Here is a 26,848-nt window from a genome sequence, read left to right on the forward strand (position 1 = left end):
TTAGTGGTTTTGGTGCCATAGAAAAGCTGTGGCCAACAGGATGGAGTGGATACAGACCATTTAAGGGTCACAAAAGGAAGTTTTGTGTTATCTATGAAGTCTACTGTGTGAACACATGGGCATTCTGGGAGCAAGCAAACGTGAGGAGACAGGACAGCAAGCCATTCTTATGCTCTTTTAGCTGTCTTTACTGTATGCACTGCCCAATAATAACTGGTGACACTGTTTTTCACCCTTTCCCCTATATTCTGAACTGCAAACTCACTGGCAGACTACTAACAGCTGCCTGCTGCTTAACCTGTAATTGCATTTTCAGTTTATCTCTCTCTCTACTTTTTCATCATGCTTTTCTTATACATAGCTGATAATTTTGCAGTAGTTTCTTAAAAGAAAAAAGTAACCCACACTATGTATGTTGATAAATCACTCTTTTCTTAACAGGAAAGGAAACTGAACAAAAGCACAGGATGCCTAGCAGATCTCCTTTGCTTTCGGAGGTTCCAAGTTATGAATTTCTGTTGCTGCTAATACTTAATAAATCAAGCAGAAAGGTGATCAGTGTTAAGGGATAGACTTTACTGCCCTATAAACCATTTAAGACAAAACATTTTTCCCACTCCTCCTCCTCCACAATGATAGAACATCAGTAGGGTTGTTCAGAGTCAAGTAAAAAAAGAGATTTGCTAAGCGCTTCACGTACCTATACTTAGATATGTATTTGTCTGTCAAAGATAAATGTACAATTCCATAAATATGACCTGCACTATTGCAGCATGTCTTTCAGCACCTGATTATTGATAAATCACTTGGCTCTCTGTGGATTCTTGCTGTTTACAGTATTATTAGTTTTGGATGTTAGAGCACAAGAAGTGGTTATTATAATGCCAATGGTAATGAGGGTGATTAAAAGTAAAGAAGAAATTGTGAGGGATAACTTTCATTCTGGGAATTAATTTGACCCTGATATTGACATTTCTATAGTTTTATATATATGAAAGATTAATTTGCTAGTCTTTGTATCTTGGAACTGCTGCGTTTTTTTATATGTACTTTCTACTTTGCAGTTATGGGTCATCAAACTGAGGAGTGGTAGAAATACTTGCAGGTTCTAATGATGCACCCATATGGAAGTCTGGCTATGGCTATAGCCACTATGAAGTCCAGTGTTCAGTTGAAGACCTGGTGGAGTCTTCCTGTAATTTAATAGTGATTTATTTCTGAGACATACATTAATGGGCAAATTTTGCCCAAAGTATTTTTGAACCATGCTTTCCTTTCTGTGTGAAATATTGCTTTATTTTTAAAACTAGCATTTGAAATTATTATTGCTAATCTGTCTTCTTGGCAGGGTAGGTTGACTTGCACAAAGGTCTTCAGTAAAAAAAAATATTCAAACACTGATCCATTCTTCTTCTCAGTGTTCCTTGGAATATAGTTGTCAAAGGAGATTTCCAAGGGTACTGACAGACCAGGGGAGTATAGCTGTAGCAAAGGGCCACAGCTGTGCTGAAGCAGCTGTTCCTGCTGGACAAACAAACACTCATCATGTGGCTGGGGCACTCAAGGATCCCAGATTCGAATTCTTGTTCCAAAGAGACCCATGTGTATACTTTTCTACTGACATGGACTGAAATGACATGATGCAACTAAAAAGTATCCTATTGGTGGAGGGGCCAGGAACCCAGACAGTCCCACTTCACAGTCTGATGTTTTGGTCATTACTTTCAAATTATTCTGCCAGCGCAAATTGACAAGTAGCAGGGTTACATTTAGATACCTGTAGATACCTAAGAACTTTTCAGTTACTTTCTGGCATTATTTGAATATCTTTGAAAAACTGGTCCTATGTCTCTAAGGATAAACAGAGAATGATTATTCCTGCAGTTTTCAGGCTGTATGGTTTACATAATGTGATGTGTTTTCTAGGTCAGGGGTAAGGCTCTGCTGAAACACCTCAGTTACAGAACAAATAGATTTGAACTCATATCTAATACAAATACTATTTAAACCTTGTTTTAAATGACTACTTCAGTTTGTTCCTGCTATTATTTGATCTTACAGTCATTGGATTTGTATACACAGTGAGAAATTACAGTTGTTAGAACATGCTAATTAACATGATTAAGTGAGCATGTAGAGCATAAGGACATTTGTTTGGTCTCCTGACAGCTGGTCGCTGCCCACATTAAGTGTGTGTCTCGCCTCAAGATTTCACTCTGACTAAATCAAGTAACAGATTGGTGGTTAAGCTAGATGATGCGTCACCAAAGGACTACAACATTTTTTGCTCTTATATGCCTTCACAGCAAGTGCCTGCCACTGGCTTATTTATTGGCTATTTGAAATTTTGTGTGCAAGAACTGAAGAACCAGCAAGTCCTAGTGCCTGTAAATTAAGATATTTGTTAACATCTTTGATTTTGTTTCACATTTATTTTATAGGGGAACTGAGCTGATTCATCTTCTGGCACACTGAGCTCTGGAGTGTTAACTTTTCTTTTGCAATAGGTCACAGATAGCTTTTACAAAATCAGTCCTTCAGAAACAATTGGAGACTCTTTATATTATTTATTTCAGGACTGAATGATTAATGTCTGGTCAGTACTTTAATCTGCATTTTGTAAGCTTGATTCCAAATTCCAATTAATTCAGTACATTTGGAATTTTAGCTCTAGTATTGCTAGGCTCTGATGCTATCTTATAGTGTTCATTTTCTTCAAAAGAAATGCCTTCATATTCTCTGAAATGTCTGAAAGGTAAAATGAAAAAAAGGGAAACTAGAATAAATACATATAGACCCACATGCTTCTTATACACATTTTAAATTAGATTGTGCTCCTAAAAAGATAATTTTTCCAATAAAAAAACTTCTATTTCTATTCATACTGAAAGCAAACAGATGAAGATCATAAAAGAATTAATAATCATTTAGCCTAAAATGTAACTGTCCTAGAATCTCTTCTATTACCTGAATGTGAACACCAACAATGTGAATGAATAAATGTTTCAAAAATAATCCTGAATATTTGGCTGAATAGCCAAGTCTACTTCCAGTTTTGCAACTTGTTTTCACCAGGAAATGGGTTTTATTCATATGAAAGTTTTAAAATATGTAGGTCACTCCAAAAGTAATGTCTCCTATTTATTTTCATGCAAACTACAACAGATGCAGAGCACAGTAACAGTATTTCATAGTACAAATTCTCAGCCACAAAACACTGTTTTTTAACATAGTCACCACCATCAGCTATGCATTTTCACCTGAGCCTGCATGCCACACATTTAAGAATCTGCACCAGTGAAGCTGTTTTGCACTTGCTATGATGGCATTGGTGCTTGGACAATGTTGCCCAGCAGTTCAACTTTCACTGTGCTCACATCCTCTCTTTGGTTTCCATAAGCATTCAGCATGCATCAGTAGATGTCAGTTGGTACCATTTTTCCACATGAAGGAATTCAGTGACACACCTGTGCTTTGTAGGCATTTGTCCAATGCCATTTTGTCAGGCTGCCCCTCTGCTGCCATGTCACATAGCAACCAAGTATGATGGGATATTGGTGGGAAAGTTAAACCTCTACTCATACTACCACCATCTCCTTGTGACATTGTGGGCCAACATAATAAAATAGGAGGCATTACATTTAAAGTGCCTTCAGAGCCTAGAAAAGCCTACACTTTATCACTTTAGTCATTAAAGACAGCTATCACCTTACTCAGTTTAGGCTTAAAAAATCCCTAACTTGTTGGGTTTTTTTTTAGTAGAAAAACACAACAAAAACAAAACACCTGCAGAAAGCAAGCAAATACAAGCAAAATAAAGCCATCCATATCAAAGTTTGTTTTTCTCTGTGTGTGCATATTCAAGTTTTTCCTTCTGCAGAGAAAATAATGCAAGACTATTATTAGTCAGTCTCCTCTTAAGCACTTTTTCTTCAAGTCTTACAAAGTTTCTTCCTATTTTTATTTCTGCAGTCTTTTTTTTTTTTTTTTTTAGCCGTCTCTTGCTTTTTGTTATAGTTCTTTAATGTGTATTGGAATAGGACATGATATACCATGCATAATAAGAGAAAAGTTCTGTGTATAAGTGAGGAAGTTGTCAGTGCATACTTCAGAAAACAAGTTATAGATAATGTAATGCAGTGAATACAGATAGTACAGTAGGCATGCAACAAACAAATGTGTCTAGTATCTAAGCACTTGTATTTCTCTAATCCATCATCTAACATCTGTGCTAAGTGGTACAGCTATGCTGAGCAGAATGCCTGAACATTGTAGACAATGCGTGGCAGTGATTCAGGCTGATAATGCATGAGATAGGTGTTCTGTGGCCATGAAGAGAACATGTAGTTCATTGTATGGTGACTCAGCAGCTGTTTTAGACGTTGGATACCTGATGCCAACCTCATATTTTACACTGATAAAATTTCTGAACTTCTGTAAACTCACCAGATTTCCACAGTATGTCTGTAGATGTAACTGAGGAAGGAGCAAGTGTAAAAGTGAGTGCAGCTAAGACAGGCAAAAGCCTGTAGACCAAATCTAGGCCAAGTCATAAAGCAGTGTTTTGAAAGGAAAGTGTAGAGCTCAGGTTACTTCTTTCTTTGATGTGTGCTCTGTGCTTTTGTGAGTGGCTAACAAGCTCTGTGTAATTCTGCCAATATTGGATGCTGCTGATTTTGCACAGAATTATCGTATCTGACCCATTGTAAGGATCAGGCTGGAGAAGAGATAATAGCAAAGAGGACAAGCAGTTTGGGCATTCATCTTTCTACAGTATTGCCCAATGTTCACTTTGCTTTTGACCTTGGTATATTAATTGAAATAATTAATGTACATGGCAGATACTGTAGGTAATGAAGGCATTCAAAAGGGATTTTTCTTTTGTGTAATTTAAAGAATGAAGTCAAGACATTCCCAAAATCTGAGTAACAGGCATTCTTACTTAGTGTACAATTATATTTATCAATATTTCTGAGTTTGGTGTTCTTAGTTCAAAATGCATATTTAGTTATTGATAGACATTTCAAATCAAGTTTATAGTTTAATAAAATCCCAGAGAATTTCCAAAAAGAAATTTTGTACCAATAAAATTTGAGAAAAGACATTCACAGACTCAAGCAATTTCAGCTGGGGGTCTCCCATGTTGCTTGGGGAGCCTTGCCCTTGCACTGAGAGTAGACTGAGGAAGCAGGGCTGACCACGCAAATGACTGTTGTGAGAAGAAGGTTGATCTAGAGATCTCCTGAGTTCCACTGGGCCCGAGTTACCAGCTAACTTAACGATAGTGTAGCCACATTGTGTATATGAACCCAGGCTCTGAACTGCTAAGTCCCGAGCAGCTGTCTCGAGCAGAATTTTCCAATATTTGTTTTAAAATAAAAAAAGGCACTGCACACTCACTTCCATGAGCTTTCTAACTGAAGAAGAGTCTTGCATTCTTTAGACACAAACTGAACAGCTGTGAGAGTTTGGGTGCTGATCAGTTGTGCTTTTGTGACCAAGTTCTTTGCCAGTTGACAGGTTCACTTAAACACTGAAAGTGCTATTTTATAAGACTGTTTTTCCCCTCTCTCTTTTTCTTTTTTTTTCCCCAAAGGAACAGTGAAGAATAAAAGTATTTTTGGAATTGTTGTTTAGTGAATTGGTTAATTTTATAACCTGTCCACAGAGTCATAATGCAGACACTTAGTATAAAAGACTGGGGAAGGCTCATTTAGGAAGTTGGCTGTTCACAGTCATACCTGAACTTCCTAGATGTGAGAGCCCTACTTTAACGCAAGAATAGTCATAAAAGTCAGAATAGAGAATGCCATGGCTCAGAATTGCTAATAAAATAGAGCAAATCTGAATCTAAATGGGAATATGATATATTCAGTGTGGTTATGAAACATGAATATACTGGAACAAGTCACAAAAATGATGAGGGAATTGGTGCATCTTCTGGACTGGCTAAGAGACTATTCAGTCTGAAGAGGAAGCTCAGAGATGATCTCGTCAGTATCCATAAATATCTTAAGGGAGGGTGCAATGAAGACAGAGCCAGAGTCTTTTCAGTGGTGGCCAGTACCAGGACAAGACATAATGGGAACAGACTGGAACACAAGAATTTCCAGCTAAATATCAGAAAGCACTTCTCTGCTATGTGGGTGATGGAGCACTGGCACAGGTTGCCCAGATTCTGTAGAACCTCGTCACTGGAGATCTTCAAAAGCTGCTGGGAGGTAGTCCTGGGCACCCTGCTCTGGGTGTCCCTAATTGAGTGGGGTTTGGACCGGATGGACCCAGAGGTTCCATCAAGCCTCAACCATTCTTTGATCCTGTATGATTCTCTGATAAAGCAAATATATGCAAATAACCACACAATTCTATTTTTGCCACTTGAGTGGCACTTATAGTAGAATAAGGGAAGTTCAACAGCTATTTACCACTTGAAAGTTACATCAAAATCATTTTTATAAAATAGAACTGTAACTCTGTATACAACAAAGGTTCCTCTTCTGTGCATATGCTCTAAAGTACTAAGTAGCTATAGAAATACATATAAAATGAGATCTGTTCACTCTCCTAACAGCCTGTATTTGTTTTTGTTTTTTGTTTTAAATATTTTCCCTCACTCAGCTTGTTTCAGTATTCTATTTATAATAGTAGAAAGATTACCTCCTTCTCTTTCCTTCCCAACATCCTCTAGACCCTCTCTAGATCAGTGGCATTCTGTCCTTCATACTTTGTGATCCCCCTAGATTGCTTCAAGTAGAAAAAAAAAAAAAAAAGATATATATATATATTTAAAGAAATGCCTATAGATAATGCTGTGTGCCATTCCTTAGTTATTTTCCATTGATTTTTTAGAGGTAACTAATGAAGACCCTTGACATTGCTTGGGCCAGTACAGTACAGGTTTGGAAACTGCTGCCAGATCTAGGTCTTTTAAATGGGTGGATCACAGTCCGATGTCAGATTTCCTCACAAGTTTTGATATATCCTTAATTCCAAGCTTTTGTTTTTTACAGTGAGTGCAAACATTTTACTGTTTGATATGTAATGCAAATACAGACCATTTGATACAGGTCTACCAATATCTGGGGAGTCTGAGCTCTTAATCCTTGCTATCAACCTTTTGCCTACTGCTGCCCCTTAGACACCCTGGATTCTTTCATTACCTGACCCACATGCAGCCTGCCTTTTCCCTTTTATGTTGGGAAATGGCTAGCATGATTTGGCCTGCTTCCATAATCTGACCAGCAACCAGGAGGTTAAAAAGATATGATTAGTCCCTAAGCTTATCCCTTTGCAGCCTTAAAGAGGCAACATTAAAGGGAGTTTGAACCCAAAGGGTTTGTTTCAGCTGAAAATTTCAAAGCTTTAATGTTTTAAATAGGCATGCAATTTTCTGTCCTTGGCTCTGCTTGCATGACTTCAAAATCCCAGCTGAGGTTATGAAAATTTTTAATACCACATTCCACATGCTTTCATCTCACCTATTGTCAATTAAAGTACACTTAAAATACCCCATAATCACGAATACAAAAGATACCTTTCTTGCTTTTCTTCTTTAACTGTATTTTGAGGACTAGATATTAGGAGAGAGATGCATCGTAATGTAGTCTCACTGATGTGTTAGTCAATTGGAGAGGACTGCTTGTTAAGCAACTAAATAGAAATGGAATTTGGGATGGTTTTTCTGTTTCTTGTGGAACTACTCTCTCTTAGGCTATTGCTGTGTTATCTCTTTCAGAAAGATTAATATCTTTGTGCCTATAAAAAATTGCTTTGAAAGAATATATCTTTTCCCGTGGAAAAAAAATGATGGTATCAAATGATAATGTCTGTGCATTGGTTACATGTGGATATATAATACATCAGGAATAAAGTTTAGATGTATTCTGTTAAATTCAACTTCATATTGATTTGTTTACTCAGTTATGTTACCAGTTCTCTTATTACTTTATCATTTGCATTCCTGATTAGAAGAATTTACACATACCTCTTTAATTGCTAGGACTTCAGATTTACCAAAGATAAAGGAAACTTTCCTTGATGTTAAATTTTGTCCTGTTAATTTGAAACTGAGACACTTAAATAGTAACAAATCGTACCAACAGGAAGTAAATTTCCTAATCAGGTAAAGTAGCAGAATAGGTAATGCCATGGTAATGTAAATCAGTTTTTTTCACACTTCTTACTGTGACAAAGTTTAATTCTTTGCTGAAATACAAGATCTGATTTTTTTTTTCACAAAGTTTTAGGTAAAACTGAACTATGGGGAATAGCATGTACAGATAACTTCAAATAATTAAGTTTCAATAATTTTTCAAACCATAAGTGTTCCAGTTTTATAGCAAAAGAAATACTCATGCTAAAAGCAAAGGTCATAAGTGTTAAGGGACACTGAAATGTATCTGGAATAAAACAAGCAATATTAAAGAAACATATTAGTATCCTTTATTTCACTTCCCATCTTTGCTGTTGATATGCATTTTAAATGAAATGTAAGAACTCAGCATATTCAAATGACAATATATTTATTCAGAAGACTAAGTGGTAGGTAGTGGCAATAACTTTTATTGTACCAATAATAGTTGAAAAAAATGGATTTCAGTTTCAGGCACCTGAAATAGAAATGTCAAGCTTCAAGCTAACTACTGGTTGAAATTTAAAATAGTTTCTGAGAGATTAATTAGATACTTAATGGCCTGACCTCTGAAAAACAGTTAGTTAGTTGGTACCTATACTGCTAAGATTATGCCAGTCGTTAGGGAGGAAAGAGGGATATTACCCTTTATAGGGTAAAGAGAGAAATAAGGAGTTTGTAGTTTGTGACACCACAAGAAATTATCTGGAGTCACTACCACATGCTGCGTAGTTGATTCCTTTCATTGAATTTTTGTTCTTGCATACACATCTTTCAGATTTTTCTAGGCTGCCTAGAGGCAGAGCCATTGTGTAAATAGCTGATATTGTCTTAGTTGTGATTAAAACAGAAGTGTGCAATCTGTAATACATTCTTGCAGTTGACACATTTTATATGTGGGATAATCAATCAGTGAGTCAACTGGGCTCTAGTCCCACCAAATCCTATCCCACCCATTTTGTCATTTCCTTGGCTTCCAAAGGATAACTGAGCATTACTTGTGTAGGTGGTTCTTAGCTTCAAAGAGACTCTGAGTGACTGCTCTCATCTGTCACACCTCCCTGTGGACATGTCCAGGCTATTCAAGTTGCTCCTTGCTCTGCAGCTGTCTGGAGACACCATCTGCTCTAGTGAGTCCTCCGGTCACCTGCCTCTGGCCTCCCTTCCCTCTCTAGGCAGACAAATTCAGATATGGGTAACACTATAAGCATAAACACCGTATTTCTGTTTAATCATCCATGAAAGCTTGACATACTAATACAAATTAAAATAGAAAATAGGGACCCTTGTCCATCTGTGCTAAATTACAATTTTTCCGTGATGATTAATCCCTGCCTTACCTATGTTTTATGGAGTGAATCTACTCCATTTATTTGTTGATTTGAATTTGACTTTCTGACTCAATCAGCAAAATCACAGTATCATAGAATAATATAATATCTGGAACTGAAAGAGACCCTCAAGAATAATTAACTCCTTGCTCCACACAGGACCACCCAAAATTCAAACCCTATGTCTGAAAGCACTGTACAAACACCCCTTGAGCTCCAGCAGCTTGAGGCTGCGACCACTGCTCTGGCGAGCCTATTCCATGCCCACTGCCCTCTGGTGAAGAACCTTTTCCTAACTTTCAACCTGAGGTGGCTCTGTGCTGTTCCCCTTGGGTCCTGCTGCTGTCATAGAGAGCAGAGCTCAGCACAGCCCCTCCACTCCCCTCTTGAGCAGCAGTGTTACCCAAACTTGCACTCAGTGCAAGAGGTGAGGCCTCAGAGTGCAGAGCAGAGTGGGACAGTTCTTTCCTTCACCTGGCAGCAGCACTTGGCCTGATGTACCCCAGGGTTCAGTTGGCCACTTGGGCTCCCAGGACTCACTGCTGGCTCAGATTCCACTTACTGCTACTGCTCTTTCTTTGATCAGCAGATACAAGTCCAGTGGTTACCAACCAAAAACTTCTAGGAAAGCCATTTTTTTTACCCTCTTTCACTATTTTCTTTTATGATAAGCTTTCTTGAGCATCTTAGCAACTTTTGCCCATGTGGAAAGGTGATGAAGGAGAATCCCTTTCAGCCTCTCTGGCAGCCCTTGATCTGGGCAGTCAGTGTAACATAAGAAAGAAGCAGATGTCACTCCACATCTCAGACTGATATACTCTTATATTCTCTTATTCTCTTATAATTACCCAACTGTTTGCAAACCTTTCCTGTATGAATTATTCTTCTGGCTCAAGTATACTCTTAGATATCTTGCATGTCCTCTCATGGTTTCTTATCATGTAAGTGTTTCCAAGTGTCATCCAGGCTTTTCCCTCAGGCTCCCTTTCTTTGTCACTGCTGCATGGATCTCTAAAGGCCCTTTTGAGGCTGCCATCACTTGTTACCTGAGAAACCTTTCGGGAGCAGCTGCTGATGGGTCCTTTCTTCAAGTTAAAGGACACACAAAAACATGTTACTCCACTTGCTGCTGAATTTCTGGGAGCATCTAGAAACCATGACAGATGCATAGGACTGCACTTAGCCCACAGCCCATCTTAATTGTGAAGTACATCTTGCTAAGGGCCATGACCTGAAGCATTAAGAGCTCAAGTCAATTCTGCTTTGTACAGATGTTGAAGAGTGAGCATTAGCAATAACTACTTTAGAGGATCTGCACCAAGATATGCTTTTCTTAGTTGATCTTGGAGTGGCTGACAGTGATGGTGCAAGGGTCATTTGGTAACAGCAACACAGTACAAAGCAGTGCTAGATATAGGAGTAAATCTGGGCCACTGTTTCTTTCAAGACTAAACCCATAAAGTATTAAGCCTTTGGTTCTGTTGTGGCTTAATCCAGCAGGGAGCTCAGCCCCACGCACCAATTTGCTCACTGCCCTGCAGTGGGGTGGAAGAGAACATGCGAAAAAATGGAAGAACTCAAGACTTGACATAAAGACAGATTAATAGAAGGAAAAATAATAACAACAACAAACAAACACAGAACAAATTATGCAAATGCAATTGCTCACCAGCCACTGACAAGATGCTCAGCCAGTCCTTGAGGAGGGGCTGCACCTTCAGGCAACTCTCCCAGTTTTTTGTTCAGCATGAACAATATGGGATAGGATAGGACTTCTTTTTGGCCTATTTGAGTCAGCTGTCCTGCTTCTGTCCTTTCCCACCTCCTTGTGCATCCCCAGTCTCCTTACTGGCAGGGCAGTATGGGAAGCTAAAAAATTGTTGACTCATTGTAAGTACTGCTCAGAAACAACTAAAACATCAACGTATTATTAACATTCTCATCCTAAATCCAACATACCAGCCATTATGGAGAAAAAGGCTCTGTATGGGCCAAAACCAAGACAGGTACTGATGTTCTTGCTGAAGATGAAACAAACAGAACATCTACAAGATTAGGGAGACAGAATCTTGGGGAAAAAAAACAACAACACCACCTTTGTTCTTTAAAAATAAGATTAACAGCTATCGTGCTTTGGAATCAGCAAGATGGTTATGTTTTATAAAACAGTTTACAGACTTGTCTCTATATTTTTTCCTCTTAATCCACATCCATTTTACTGTTATTCGATGCATTTTAGAGCAAGACTGTGTCGTTCACAATGCTACCAAAATATTCTGTCAAAGCTCCTAGCATAATCTGATTCAAAATCTTGTAAGGTTTGTTTGTTCAGAAGCTTCAGTTCTCAATTTTGAGTACACTCAATTAAGAGTAAATGTAATCATTGTACTAAGCTAAATAAGAAAATTAGCATTTGTCATTGATACTCACAAACCATGGCTATTCTGTGGTGCATCTAAACAGATCTGCAAGATAATTTCTGTGTCTACAAAGTCACTTTCTTCTAAACATAGCATTTGCTAAAAAATGATTTTCCATCTTAAAGTGCATTTAATTGTAGTAGGCTTATGAAAAGCTTTCTAAAATCATCTCATATCAATACGTCTGCTAATACTGTGGATCTTACTAGATGGAGAAGAAATCAAAATGCAGCTGTTAATATTAAGAAGTATAGAAGCCTTACCCAGCACTGTGGCTTATTAAAGATTATTACTTATGCACTTGGTAGTGATTTTTTCCATGAAAGAAAAGAGATTTAATAATATTGATGTCAACTGAAGAAATAGGAAAGAGTCTTTTGCTGTGTATAAAGTGGTTTTTCATCTTGTTGCAGCCAAAGTTGGTTTCCCCTACATCCAATTTCTGACGCAGGTAAAGTGAAAAGAGGGAGAGTGCTCTCGTGAAATGCTGGGAGGAAGGTGACGAAGTGGCTCAAGAGATCTCTTTCTCACTTCAAGAGATCTCAGTTTCTTTCTGTCCTTCAAGTTATTGTATACCAATCAGTAATTAGATTTATGTATTTTTTTCTGCAGTATTTGTAAATCTTGCAAATGACATTTTTTTCCATAGGAAGACACCTCAAGATGTATTTTTCAATGTGCATTTCAGAGTTAGAGAGGAACTCTTGCTAAAAGTGTGTTTAAAAAATTTAGTGATCAAATCCAAGCTTATTTGGCTCACTCTTTGATGCAATCCAGGTAGATGTAATAAACACAATACAGTACACAAAATATCAAATCCTACTAACGAGCAGAGCTTTGATTTAGCACTACCCTGTGCAGCTTTTTGGCAACCCTGAGATGGACCAGTGTGGGTTTATGTGGGCTGCAGTATGCCACAGGAATATGGAAGCTCCAACTCTGCAAAGATCTTGAATGTGGAAAAGAGTAAGGGAGCTAATTAGATAATAGCTAAATGATCTATTCATTTCAGTAAAGATAGGTCATAATTATCTTAATTTATTTCATAGAGAAAACTAATTACTTTTAATTGAGTAAGGACAAATTACAATGGCTTTTTTAATGAGTAAGTCCTACTTATTTCTGCCCAGAGACTCAAACATTGTTTTACGGAAGAATAATCTTTTGCTTTTGGCAGAAACTCTTATAGAAAAGCATGTGAAAAGGTTTGTTTTCATTTTTTTTAATACTACCTCAAAAAACTTTCTTTGGGGGATTTGAAAATTTATTACATAAAAATACGGCTTTTTGTGAGGCATTCAAGAAATTAATTGACATGAAACAATTGCAGTTGCCCAGATAGCATAAAAATGGAAGTGAGTTACAATAAGAGAGTTTAGGAACAGAAACCTGACACTACAAGTGAAATTGCTGAAGTTCTTTAAATAATCCTTTCAAGTCTGCTTTCATAAATTCAGAAAATGCTGTATACTTAGTACCTCAGGCTTTTTTTTTCAGTTTTTCCCTTCATAAAGAAAAGATTTCTCACAGAAGGAGAGGAAGCACTCTGCCTTTTAATAATGATGGTCTAGGGAGAGAATTGAAGTTGCCACTTTTTGTCTATTATCTGAATTACTGCTGAACAAATAATAATGAACAGCGGATACGTTTTTTTCTGGATTAGTACTTCCATTAGCCACTGTCCTCAAACTCCCTATTAATTTCATAGTCATGAATAATAGCAGTCTGGAGCAATTTCTGTTTGGAAATATGCTTACCTGATACTTGTTGGAAATTCATGATAATGTCCGAATAACAGTCTGTCTGTTTCTCATACCGTAATAGACCTTTCCTTTTTGTGTGGATGTCACTGTTAGGATTTTTAAAATCTAAATATTTAAAGATATCTGATGAAAATTATTTTCTGCAAATTGCAAGCAGTCACTGGTTTGCTTTTCCTTTGCTTCCCTGCCTTTCGCTTTATGCTCTCAGTCTAACTTCTACTTTATCTGCTTGTTAAACAATCCCCAGCATTGACATTTCACCTTTTTCTCTGCAGCAGGCTATCAGCCTTTCCTTATCTCTGAGCTTAGCAACACCATCAAAGAAAACATTTTTTCATACCCAGCGCATTACATCTTAGTTGTATTTTATAGTATTGTCTAGTATTCATTCTAATCCATTAATTAAGCCTAGAATCTATTTTGAAAATAGATTCTGATTATAAGATGTCTTTTAAAGTAATAATTAATATTCTGAATATCCTGAACTGTGTCATTTTATTCATTACTTTTACTCATAAATAAATGACCAAACTTGACTTTCTTTTTATAAAGCCATGCTGGTTCATGTTTTCCACATAGCAGACACCCAGGTGTAAAAAGTCTAAAATGAAAAAACATGAAACCAAGTCATAAAAATAGTGAAGGTTTGAATTCATGAGCTTGAAAACCAAGTTTGTAGTTGGTGATGTAACAGTGGAGATTGTATGAAAGGTATGCAGAGAGAAGGATCAGCTTTATTCAGCAACACAGAATTTATTCTGTAGATGAGATTCAAGTGGTCTTAATAGGCTTAATAAAACCTTCTCTGAATGATAGAATAAGAATATATTAATGTATGTTGAAACATAAAGGGCAAGATCTCTTAAAGATGATGTGTGGAATGGTCTGTAATCATAATAATTGTCATGGAAGATTTTAAAAGAACTACTAGCTAAAGTGGTAAAATTATCTGAAACGCATGCAAGGTGATAATATGTTACTTATTTTCCTGGAGATCAGTTCTGACATAAACCATCTGTACAAATTTATGAATATTTTTGTCTTTAAGCCTTATATGTCGTCACAAAGAGCACTAGTTTTCTTTATATGTCTGTATCGTTGATGGAGGATTTATTGCCTGTATATATAGTTATAAAAGATACATGAAAACATTTTTAAAATGCCACGTGAATCAAAACTTCTATTATGTTCTAACTGGATTAAGATGTAGTAGCTTTTAAAAAGTACTAATAATTTAATTATCAATAAATATTTTTATATTAACAAAGCATACACAAACTTTCATTGCATCAATATTTCTGCTTTCTTTTTCCCCCAGGACACAGCATAGAACTATGATAGCAACCGGAGGAGTCATAACAGGACTGGCTGCCTTGAAAAGGCAAGACTCTGCCAGATCTCAGCAGCATGTAAATCTTGCAGCAGCACCAGCATGTGAGGAGAAGAAACCAGTCAGACGCCGACCCAGGGCAGATGTAGTCATTGTCAGAGGCAAAATTCGACTTTATTCTCCATCAGGATTCTTCCTTGTTTTGGGAGTGCTTATTGCATTCTTGGGAATTGCAATGGCCGTCCTCGGATACTGGCCCCAAAAGGAACAGCTTTTGGCATCTGAAGATAGTGTATCAGTTAATGAAACCCAGCTCCTAAGAAACCAAGGAAGCATTTTACTTCGTTTCTTTGAGCAGCATGTGCACTCGGATAAGATGAAAATGTTGGGCCCTTTTACCATGGGTATTGGAATCTTCATTTTTATTTGTGCAAATGCCATTCTACATGAAAACCGCGACAAGGAAACAAAAATCATACACATGAGAGACATATACTCCACTGTAATAGACATCCACACCTTGAGGATCAAGGAACAAAAGCAGTTGAGTGGTGCCTTTGCTGGTTTGTTAGGGGAAGGAGAACTCAGGCACAGTGGGAGCTTGTGTGCATCCCGGCTGGCCGCTAACACGATTGCACCTTTCTCTGGCTTCAAAAGTAATTTTAGAATGGATAGTTCTGCTGAAGAAGATGAAATTACTCTAAATGAAGATAGGACCACTGCTAGCCTACTACCACCTCTGCTGACTGACCAGTCTGGTTCAGTCTTGGGACTTTGCCCTCATTCCAGCAAGGCTTCAGATGACAAAAATACTAGTTCTATAAGGTGTGAAACAAAATCCATTGTATCATCTTCCATTAGTGCTTTCACACTGCCGGTAATTAAACTGAATAATTGTGTTATTGATGAGCCCAGTATAGACAACATAACTGAGGACTCTGAGATCACAAGGAGTCGGTCCAGAAATCTCTCGATGGACTCTTTGGCCATTCCATTAACTGATACCAATGAATCCTGCAAGCCGGCCATGCTACCACGACATAATTCATTTGTGGACACTCAACATGACCAGTTCAAGTCTTCTGTGATCCTCGGACCAAGCACAGGAAAGCTTTTATCCCCTGGTGCTGCCAGGAAACAGTTTGGTTCCAACACATCTTTGCATCTTCTGTCTTCACATTCAAAGTCCCTGGATTTGGACAGGGGTCCATCTACACTCACTGTCCAAGCTGAACAAAGGAAACATCCCAGCTGGCCCAGGCTGGATCGGAGCAACAGTAAAGGATATATGAAATTAGAAAACAAGGAAGACCCAATGGATAGGCTACTTGTGCCACAAGCAGTGATAAAAAAAGACTTTACCAATAAGGAAAAGCTTCTTATGATATCAAGATCTCATAATAATTTGAGTTTTGAACATGATGAGTTTTTGAGTAACAATTTAAAGCGGGGAACTTCAGAAACAAGGTTTTAATATTTAAATTGGAATCTACAAGATATCATACAGTATTTAAAAAACAAAACAAAACATTTTGACAAGTGTTTCCTTTTCGGTGAAAATTGTACAAGCCGGTTTTTAACCAAATGCTTAATAGCATATTAAAATTGGCTTGTGCAAACAGATCTTCATCTTTGTAAGGCCAAGTTTTTTGTCATAGTACCATACAGTTGCAATATTGTACATTATCAGTGCTCAGAGAGTTTTGGTACAACTGTTCCAAATTTTTTCCAACTCATTTTTCCTTCTGTTCTATATAGGCATGTTAGTTTCTACCAATTTGACTCCAAAAGCCTGCATTAGAATAAAAGCTCAATTTATTTATAAGTTCTTTTATTTAACAACTGCAATACTCTAAAAATTGTATTCATGTTCTAGAATGGGAAGTGAGCCGCAGTTCATACTGGAATTGTTAAATTCAGGCCTTTATCCTGGGTGTTGTCTTTCACATATGGTACATCTCAGTAACTATAATCTTGCCACTATCATTTGAGAAACTTGTTTACATATTGAGGTGGGTGGTTAAAGAAGAGTGAGTATAATTAAAAACATTTCTGTTAATTCATTGTTATTGATCAAGTTGAATACTAGTGTTGTGAATTGTTTACTATACTTTGTACAACAATGTTTCTACATACATTATAATTTATATAAACCAGTAATTCCAGGAAAAAATATTAAAGAAATCTGAAAATCCTTCTGGGGTCAGCTCTCTAAAGCACTTTGATTGGCAACAGTTTTAAAATCAAACTATTTGGATTCATTTAAAATCATAGGAACATAATGATTACATGATTTTAGAAATGTGATATATAGTAAAATGATATTGTGACATTATTACGAAGAGAAAAATGGAAAGTGAATATATTGCCTCTCAATAGCAAGAAGATAAATAACTAGATCTCTATGGTCATAATAGCTGATACAAAGCATACAACTCAATATGCCTACTAACCCAGTACGAAAGCTCCTTGCCTGAATTTTGCTTTAGATTTCACATTGGCACGGTGGATCACTGAAAGCTTAGCTGAGTAATTTGCATTACAAGATTTTGCAAAAGTTTGTGACATTTGGAACAATATTCTTCTCATCGCAGCAAACTTCTCAGTTGGCAGTTGTAGGCTGTTTATAAATAAAGTGAGAATTGGAGTGTGCATACCAGAAAGTTTTCATTCATTTCATTAAGGTATTTGGGCTTTAATCCTGCCATGACTGCCGTGGTAGAGAATGTCACTTCTGGTTGCAAGGCTCACCTAGCAGGATGCTGGTCTTAATTGGTCACTTCGGATATGTACACTTAACTTAAATGCTCAGGAATTATTTTAAAAGGCTTTTCCCAAAAAGAATCAAACCTGTAAAAACGTTGTTGTACTTCAGTTGGTTATGAAAGATCAAAGATAAAAACATTCTTTTTTTTTTTTTAATATTCAGCTCCGAGTTTCAACTGCGCAATGTTTATGTATCAGGAGCATTACTTGCTCAGTGAATTGAGGCGTAGTGTTAACTATTAGAACCTCAAGCCTGTATATTGTAATAAAGTTGGCTAAATATTTTGCTATGAAGCTTTTAATAACTTTCTGGTTTGTGTTCTTAAGACATTTGCTATTTTTTGAAACAAAAATAAAATGTGTATCTATGTATCTTATCTATGTAAGACATTTTTTCCTCAATAATCTCAATTCTTCCATTTTGAAGTATAATTAGGTATCATAGTGCTGTAAATAATATTATGCTAAATACATTAGCCCGCCACTAGATATTTGACTATGACTGTCAGTGATACCTCTTCATATGTAGAGGCTGAATTTACTGCTCTTCTGATATTTATTTTTTTAACGTAGTATGAAATTTATTCAAAATGCTTTTGATAAAAGGAAATTTTTTATTACAAGAACATCCTGTCCTTTTTAGTTTCACAATAAGGAAGCTTAGACACTATTAGACACTACTATAAGACACTACTATTAGGCACAAATGACGTAAACTTTTATTTCATGAATAGTTAAATTAAGTCTTAGCTTAAAAGACTATTTGTTTTTGCTCCCTGTTGTACATGAGAATTGTCCTTTTTGTAGGTATGTCAGGTATTGGGCTTTTAATTATCACATTACACTATCTGGTACTGAAAAACTTACTTCAGAAAAAAATTACCTGCTTGGGAAACCAAGTTGAAGTCAGTGACTTAAATTAGCAAGAAATTAAAATAGCAAATACAAAGAAGTTGTGTGATTGACAAATTGATTACAGAAAGATTCCCAAATTACCCTAAAATTGAACATTTCATTCAAGTAATGACATGTAGAAGTTCCAGAAATGATCTCATCTACTAAATATTAAGTAACATGATAACTCTTCAAAGTAACAATAACCTTGTTTTGCTGGGTTTTCAGATTCCAGACTTTAAAGATGTGTGCCAAATCATTCATAAGGCATAAAGTCTAAGGTGCTGAGTCTGATGAGAGGTATAATGTTTTTAAAACATTTCCAGGACTCTATTTCTGCCCAGATACACTAACCACAAGGTTAGGCATCAGTCTGGAAATGAAGGGCATTGCATCTTTCCGTATTCCTTGAATGGTTCTGACTCAGTCTAGTCAGAAAAACTTGTAGACATTCAAGAAGTGTGGTCACTAGCCTTCATATGTAGAGGTCAGAAACCTACACCGCTACAGGTGCAGCGGTCTGAACTCTCTGTTGCCCAAATTCGGATGGCAAGTAAGGACCCTGATGAAGACAGGAATGTGTCCTAAATCTTGTTATCTTTAGAGAATAAATATTATATTCACTCTTGCTGATTCAGTTCACAGACTTTTTTTATGGATGTTGCTCATTTCGGTTATTGATGCTCTATACAGCCCCCACAGTGACAGTACAACTGCAGGATGAAAACGAAGCCAAAGACAGGAAGCTTTAAACTAGCTTTCTTATCAGGGAAAATTAAGTGTACAACTGCACAACAAGCCTTTACATGCAATAAGAAGCTAAGCCTTATATCTAGCACTCTGAAGATGTTATGGTACAGCATTTTGAAAGTATTAATCCAGGAGAAAATTGTTGATATTGTACAAGCAATGAGCTCAGCTCCTTCCTCTGCATAAGTCCATCTTTAAAAAATGCACATTTTCTTTCTCATACATAAGCATCATCTTAATCAGTCCATGGCTTAGGATGATATTATGATCTGTCCCTTCCTCCTGACAAAGCTCATCAGGCAAGACATCATTAAATAAAGAGTATGGCTGCAGTGATGGAGCAGAAAGGCTGAGTTGTGTTATCCCTTCCAGGATTGCTTCTGTTCTTCCCATAGAGTACTCACTGGATAAAAATCTTGAAGCAGGGCCTGTGCTCTAGCCCCACTGATATTTTAACTGCTCCTCTGCAGAGCCCAGTTCACTCTCCCTGTGAGCCAGCGAACTCAGCTGTTACACACAGAGCTGAACAGAGTTCAGCAGCTGAGGCTATTAAGCACACAGCTGCAAATAATATGGTTTAATAAAGGGGAAGGTCTTGGCTTGAGGCTTCTCAGTAGCAAAAGGATTTTGGTATGGTGTTCCTTATCCTGACAGCGGATCTGATGCTTATGCTGTGTAAATGATGGAAAGGTAAGCTGATGTTCACCAATCTGGTTCTGAAGGAAAATGGAAAATAATGTTATAAAAACAATTTTGGAGTCTACTGGCTTTGGAGGTAGGCATTTACATCTGTCCCTAATCGTATACTAGACAGCTACCTAATTTTGGTGTAACTATATTCGAAAGACTTCTGTAGATGCTGATTTTAAAATATAGAAATACAAGTCCTTCAGTTTCTCCTGAGTGAAATTTGGGAAACAGTTTCAACTTGAAGCGTGTCTTCTCTCTCAATAGCTTTTATGGTAGATTTTGAACTCCTGGATTGCTTTAGTCTTAAATTCTTACAGATATGCTTGTTCTTTCTAGAAGAGTTTCTATGGTCCTTTTTGGGGAATTCTGCCTTTTATCTTCCCAACACTGCCTTTTCTCTGTTTTTTATTTTCGTGCCAAATATAATAATATCATGAATAAGTAGAAATACTTAAGCAAGACTGTGTGCGTGCATACATGAAAATGCAAATGGTATAAGTGGCCTATTATAATACAGGAGTGCTTCAATTAGTATGACTTAGCTACTCGTAGGCAAGTTCATGCTCTTTGTCAAACCAAACTGCAGAGAGAATTAGTTGCAGTTATCAGAGATATCACATGTTAGAACAACATGCCTAGAATAATCTTGTAGGTATTGATATTTATTTCTGGGGATTTTCTATTTTTAAATTCACCACACTAGTTGCTCAGTTATCCTGTGATTCACCGTAGAACAGGTTTAACACAGATCTTTCTGTTCTCAGAATAGGTTTATGCTATGTAGGAAATATTTGTTTTAATCTCTGAATACACATTTTTTCTCCACTGTTATTATTAAATTTCAGCTCATTAAGACAACTCAGTGTTCCTTCTCATCACTCTCTGATTAACAGTGCATCCCTACTTAGGCTATGTTAGCAGTCAGTGCAGCCCAACAGGAGCAGATCTGCAGCTGGAGATGGGGTCCCATTATCCACAGCATATGCATTTCAGAGGGTTTTCTTCAAACTAGCTCCCACCTGGTCCTGTTAGACTGAATGTCCACTGTCCACTGAAACATGTCTCGTGCTCCTGGAGCACATCTTGTTTTTCTCTCGCAGGAACCAAACCAATGCTATGAGGTTGTTCTTTGATGCACTGCCACATCCTCTGAGGCACTCAAGGCCAGGTTGGATGGGTCCCTGGGCAGCCTGATCTGGTGGGCCACAGCCCTTCCCATGGGAGGGGGATGGAACTGGCTTTAAAGTCCCTTCCAACCCAAGCCAGACTGAAATTCTGTGATTGCATGAAATGAAGTATGGTACACGTGCCATATGGTAAGATTAACTGCATGATGAATCCTTGAAAAACTCCATTAATTTCCTCACTGAAGCCTCATGGTAGCTACCCCTACCAGCCCATCTTGCCACTTCTCAATTTGACAGTGAATACTCAGCTCATTTTTCTTCTCCTAATTCTCTTAATTTCCAGTATAGCTAATAATTTCCAGTGTATTTCCAATGCACTATGTATCAAACCTTTTAGAAGACAGATGAGATATATTACATATTTTACCTAGGAAATTGTTATTATTTCAAAAAATATTGATTTAGTGTGATATGATCTGTCTTTGACACATCTCAGCATTTGATCTTATTTCCCATTCTCAGTTTAGGTCTTTGTCTTAAGCCTACCATCCTATCTGGATCAGGCTTATATGTGTCCAGATAGCTCCTGTCCTTCTTTCTGCATTCTGTAAATGCAGTTTAAAAGATTACTGTTATTACTATTTTCATTACTTATTGGCTTCCATCTCTCTCAACTCACTTATTGAAATTCCGTGCAAAGATGTGTTTTCATTTGCCAGCTTTTTCAGGCAACTGTAACAGAGATTGTGCTTCCACAGAGTGAGAGCATTCAAGGCTTTAGCATTCTCACAGGTGAAGATTTATACATCTTCTGTTTTCACAGTTTTATTTCCTTCAACTTTTTCTGTCTCCCATTTCCAGACTTTTTTTCCTCCTATTCATCATACCTTTACGCCATTTCTGGAATAATGCACACAGCTGAAAAAAAAGAGACAAAGATAGCCTACACCTAAGTGATAAAACTGGAATGAGCTTGTCTCTTTTTATGTTTTTATGCTTTTTTTTTTTCTTTTGCAGTTTCTTTCTTTTATTTAAAGATTAATTAATGAATTAAAAAAAAAAAAAAGTTAAAGGGCAGTTAGGTTTTCAAACTTTTTCAGAAGCTTCCTATAGTGAGGGTATAAGTTTGTATCTGTTGGTTTGGAAAAGGTCTCCTTTACCTCAAATCCCTAGCCTTCTTGTCTGGCTGATTTCAATAATTTATTTTCTTCTGAAGTTATCAAAATTTGTTCAGCTCAAGTCAGCACCTTACTTGGAGTCCCCTGTAGTTTATCCTTGTTCCTTGAAGTTAATTGGATCAGCTCAGGGGTACTTGAGTGAGTGTGTAGGAGCATCTTGTCTATGATATACCCAGCACTTAACAAAAGCCAGTCAGTGCTTTCTGTGATGACTGTTTGTGGTGACATCTGTTCACTCTTCTATCTAGGTGTCTCTGCGCTTGGTTGTCATAGCCATCATTTGTTCACAGTCTTATTGCTTCTCGGAAATTAAGTTTTCTACAAGGCAAGGATAAAAATTCAAAGTGAAGGCAAAGCACTAATCAATGTACATCTGCTTTTAGTTCATTCATCACAGGGAAAAATATTCTCGTGCCTTCTTGCCATTTGACTTTCTGAAGGCTTAAATATTTGTGCACTACATTCTTGATAATAGCCAAAACTGAGTATCTAGGATGAGAGTATAACTTTGTTACGCAATGGAAAATATTTTCAGTATTATTCTCCATACTTGAGTCACTTTTTTTGTCTGTTGCATTTTTCCAGTGGGATGTTGCCACTGCTGTGTCTTGTTTTTCTGTGTAAATGCAGTTAGTTTTGAAATGATCGCAGTACAGAACCACTTCACATAACTTTCCATGGTGCATATCATTGCATTTTTTGAATAATTCTAAATTTAAATATATCCTATTCTACCTTGAAGGAATATTGTTCCAGTTTATTTTTATAATTGTCTAGTTGAAGCCACTAGTTTTTCAAAGGTCTCACAGGTTTCAAAATATGTGAAGAACAGCTATTATTAAACAGAGGTTGCAATATAATTAAATTCATCTTGCACTGTACAGAATTCGTTATATTTTAACAGACAAAAAGTACTCTGATATTCATAGTGAGCACATTGTATTATCTCCAGCAAACAAGTGTTCTTTATTATCTCTTTATGGGGACCAAGAAGGGCACTAGAATTATAACTAAATTAAATGACAGTACTCTTTGAATCTTATGCAGAAGAGTCAGGTGAATACAATAGATTAAGAGAGGTTACAAATTAATAAACTGAAAATTAGATTCTCATTAAACTATGCTTCCTACATGTGTAAGCTTTATATCTTGCACTGAAAAGAAGACCTCTTATTGTCAGAGAAAACACTTCTGGTCATTCTTCTAAATAATAAAGTATGTTTGTTTCTTTTCCTCTGACTTTTTTGATAAGTATTTTTTCCCTATGAATGACATCAGTACCTGTTATCTAGACTGGCAATTTCGCAAAGCTTTTGTGCCTTTCCTTCACGTTTTAATTTGCTCTGCATTTGCTCTGCATTTAATGCATCTGGGCTGCATTTAAAAGAGTGTGGCCAGCAGGTCGAGGGAGGTGATTCTTCCCCCCTACTCTGCCCTGGTGAGGCCTCATCTGGAGTACTGCGTCCAGTTCTGGGCTCCCCAGTACAAAAAAGGCAGGGATCTCTTGGAAAGAGTCCAGCGGAGGGCCACAAAGATGGTGAAGGGCCTGGAGCATCTCTCCTATGAGGAAAGGCTGAGTGAACTGGGTCTGTTCAGCCTTGAGAAAAGAAGGCTGAGAGGAAACCTGATCCAGGTCTATAAATATCTAAGGTGTGGGGGGCAGAATGGCGAGGCCGGACTCTTTTCAGTGGTGAGTGGAGACAGGACAAGGGGAAATGGCTGGAAACTGCAGCATAGGAAGTTCTGCACAAATGTGCGCAAGAACTTCTTTACGATGAGGTGATGGAGCACTGGAACAGGCTGCCCAGGGAGGTTGTGGAGTCTCCTTCTCTGGAGATGTTCAAGACCTGCCTGGATGCCTACCTGTGCGACCTGCTGTAGGGAACCTGCTTTGGCAGGGGGGTTGGACTCGATGATCTCTGGAGGTCCCTTCCAACTCCTACAATTCTGTGAAAAAGACTTATTATGTACTTAAAGATATGCCTTATTGATAAGTCATTTGTTCAGCTTCAGACTGATTTCTAAAGGTAGGCATGGGTGATTGCCAGCAACTGTGTCCCTGAGCCCTCTTGAAAGGTGAGACATCTTACTGATTTCCAGAACAGATTGAAAGGATTATTTCTGAATTAAATTCTTTCACTTGAATTATTGTGCTAAATCATATAGCACAAGATCTGCACACACATACATTTATCTTTGTCTACATACATGTTTAATTGAATATGAAAACTGACCTACTTCAGAGTATATTACCTCAGAGCAAGCTGGTTCTGTTGCTCAGCAGGGACTAGCAACATGGTACAAAGGGTAAGGAGAGGATGAGCCCAAAGTGCTGGGTTGCCTTAACTGATTCCTGCCTCAGTGGAATTAGTTGCAGCACCATCATGAGGAAAGACCCAGAAAGAATAGGCAACTGTTAATGAGATTCAAGTGCCTTTTTATGGCTAGTTAAAATTCTGAAGTGTGCAGGCTAACATATTACCAGACTGAGTCTTAGGGGATACAGTCTAAAACATTATCAAATTCTCTGTTCCAAATAAGGCAATCACCTTGTTATTTTTGGAGAACCTCAGAAGAGGAGGGGGAAAAAAAACTGAACAAACAAACAGTGAATTGAATCAGAAAGAGATGTTACTGGGAACAGACTTGGCACTTACATACACACTTCTGCTGTTATCATAGTATTGGTTTAAAAAAAAAAAAAAAAAAAAAAGAATGGTTTCCTTAATACGTGGCATAAGCCATTACTAAGATGCACAAATTCTTCATTCTTCTTGGCAGAGAAATCTCCTTCATTTGAATTCCTGGAACAGAAGCTTGTGTGCCCTTGAAACCAGTTGATGCAATTAGACTGTGACATTTGTTTTCCCCCTTTTTTGAGGCAGGTATCTTGGAAGATCAGGGAGTAAAAATCCTTGCAGAGTTAATGGTTATAACAGAAACAGTAAATTCTATGGAACTGCAGTCCCTTTCTTGTTTCTTTTCTTCCCTGACACTGGGAAGAGTGTAAAAGTAAAGAAAGTCTGAGTCTTTTTGTATCTGATGATGCCAGAATTTTGGCTTTGACAACTTCTAAGGTGCTTTTATGCACCTATATTATTACAGAACAATGATTTGTGGCACTAAGATTGGAGTTAGTTTAAGAAACAGTGGCATGAGCTTCAGAGATAGTCTATGCTTTCAACAGCGATCTGCAGATGAAAAGTGTTAGTTAAGGAGGATGCACAGGTTTCGGTGGAAGCAAAGTAGATGTATGGCTTGCCAAACTCGTGACATAAAATACAGTGGTCTGTTCCATGACTAAAATCTTGGTTCAGAAAAAGAAAGAGCTGTTTACCAAACAAATAACGTGTCACAGTTAACCTTATTTTCAAGGATATTATTTGTATTTGCTTTTGAAAACAGTGACAGTTAAAAGTACTTTCACAGTACTACAGTACTGTGCACTACTGCAGTGCACACATACACAGATCATGTCCAGATAACATTAACGTTTGGTTTTAAATAAGTGTCTACAGAAGACTATATACCTTTTATACAATTTGAATGTCTTCATGATAATCTATCTTAAAAGTGTTTTTATTTAATAAAAACAGATTCAGCACAAGCAAGCACATGTAATGAGAGACGAAAGGATTGGTATTATTTAAAACCTGAGCACAGGAAGATTTGAAGAGGACACTGAGTGAAATTCAGTCTAGTAAAGTTGATACATTCTCGGCAGATATTTAAGATCCTCCAGGTTGAATGCTATGAGAAGAGTGAAGGATCATTTCTAAGCTTTCAGAAACCTCAGCTCAGACCTTCAGACCTGATCTGCAAAAATGATTACTTGAATGTCCTCCAAAACAACACAGGGCCCTCTGCTGAAATTCTTTTATTATTTATAGATGGGAAACAATATCTGCTAGTATCAAAACGTAAATCAGTATATAACCATACAGACTTGGAGGACAAACGAGATGAGTATTTTGTCTTTCCTCTTAATGTTAATGTAGTCTTTTTTTCTTACTATTCCTAGAACACGGAAGCAAATTATGTCATAATGGAATATAAAATAGCTTTCAAAACCAGCTGCTCTGTGATGCAGTTCCATCACAGAACCTGTAGAATGAAAATGGTTTTTAAAGACTCTCACCCCTTGTCAAAGCCATAATTTCAAGTGAACTCTGAATAAATTGAATGGAAAGACGTGACACCAACTGATGGAAAAACAACTTTAAAATGATAGCTGGTGTCAATTTCAGTTGGTAGAATGTCAGTTTCTTGACTACTAATAACTTGGGAAGAGCTGGGCAATATAAGAAAGGGCCATCAAGACTAGAGGATCCAGAACATGAAATTATCATTGTTTCCACTGAAGTTTGGGACCAGCGTAGTCCAATTTACAATAATTTCCTTTAGATTTGTTTGTTTATTTATTTATTTTTGTTACTCAAGCCTATGACTTGACATTCTCAAGCTCAAA

The 26,848-nt window shown here is 37.2% G+C and overlaps 1 protein-coding gene across 7 annotated transcripts in view; it reads left to right on the forward strand.

Moving 5' to 3' along the window:
• The window catches only part of TMEM200A (transmembrane protein 200A), a 55,751-nt gene extending 37,633 nt beyond the window's left edge, over nt 1–18,118 (forward strand). For all 7 annotated transcript variants that reach the window (XM_042818529.1, XM_042818547.1, XM_042818500.1 and 4 more), the window contains one exon: nt 14,964–18,118. In XM_042818529.1, coding sequence (XP_042674463.1) covers nt 14,980–16,449 — 1,470 coding nt within the window. In that variant the 5' untranslated portion in view covers nt 14,964–14,979 and the 3' untranslated portion in view covers nt 16,450–18,118. The remainder of the gene's footprint in view (nt 1–14,963) is intronic.
• The last annotated feature ends 8,730 nt before the right edge of the window (nt 18,119–26,848 follow it).

Source organism: Centrocercus urophasianus, unplaced genomic scaffold, assembly GCF_019232065.1.
Source record: "Centrocercus urophasianus isolate 14NV4802_14NV808 unplaced genomic scaffold, USGS_Curo_1.0 seq_10, whole genome shotgun sequence".
Lineage (NCBI taxonomy): Eukaryota > Metazoa > Chordata > Aves > Galliformes > Phasianidae > Centrocercus > Centrocercus urophasianus.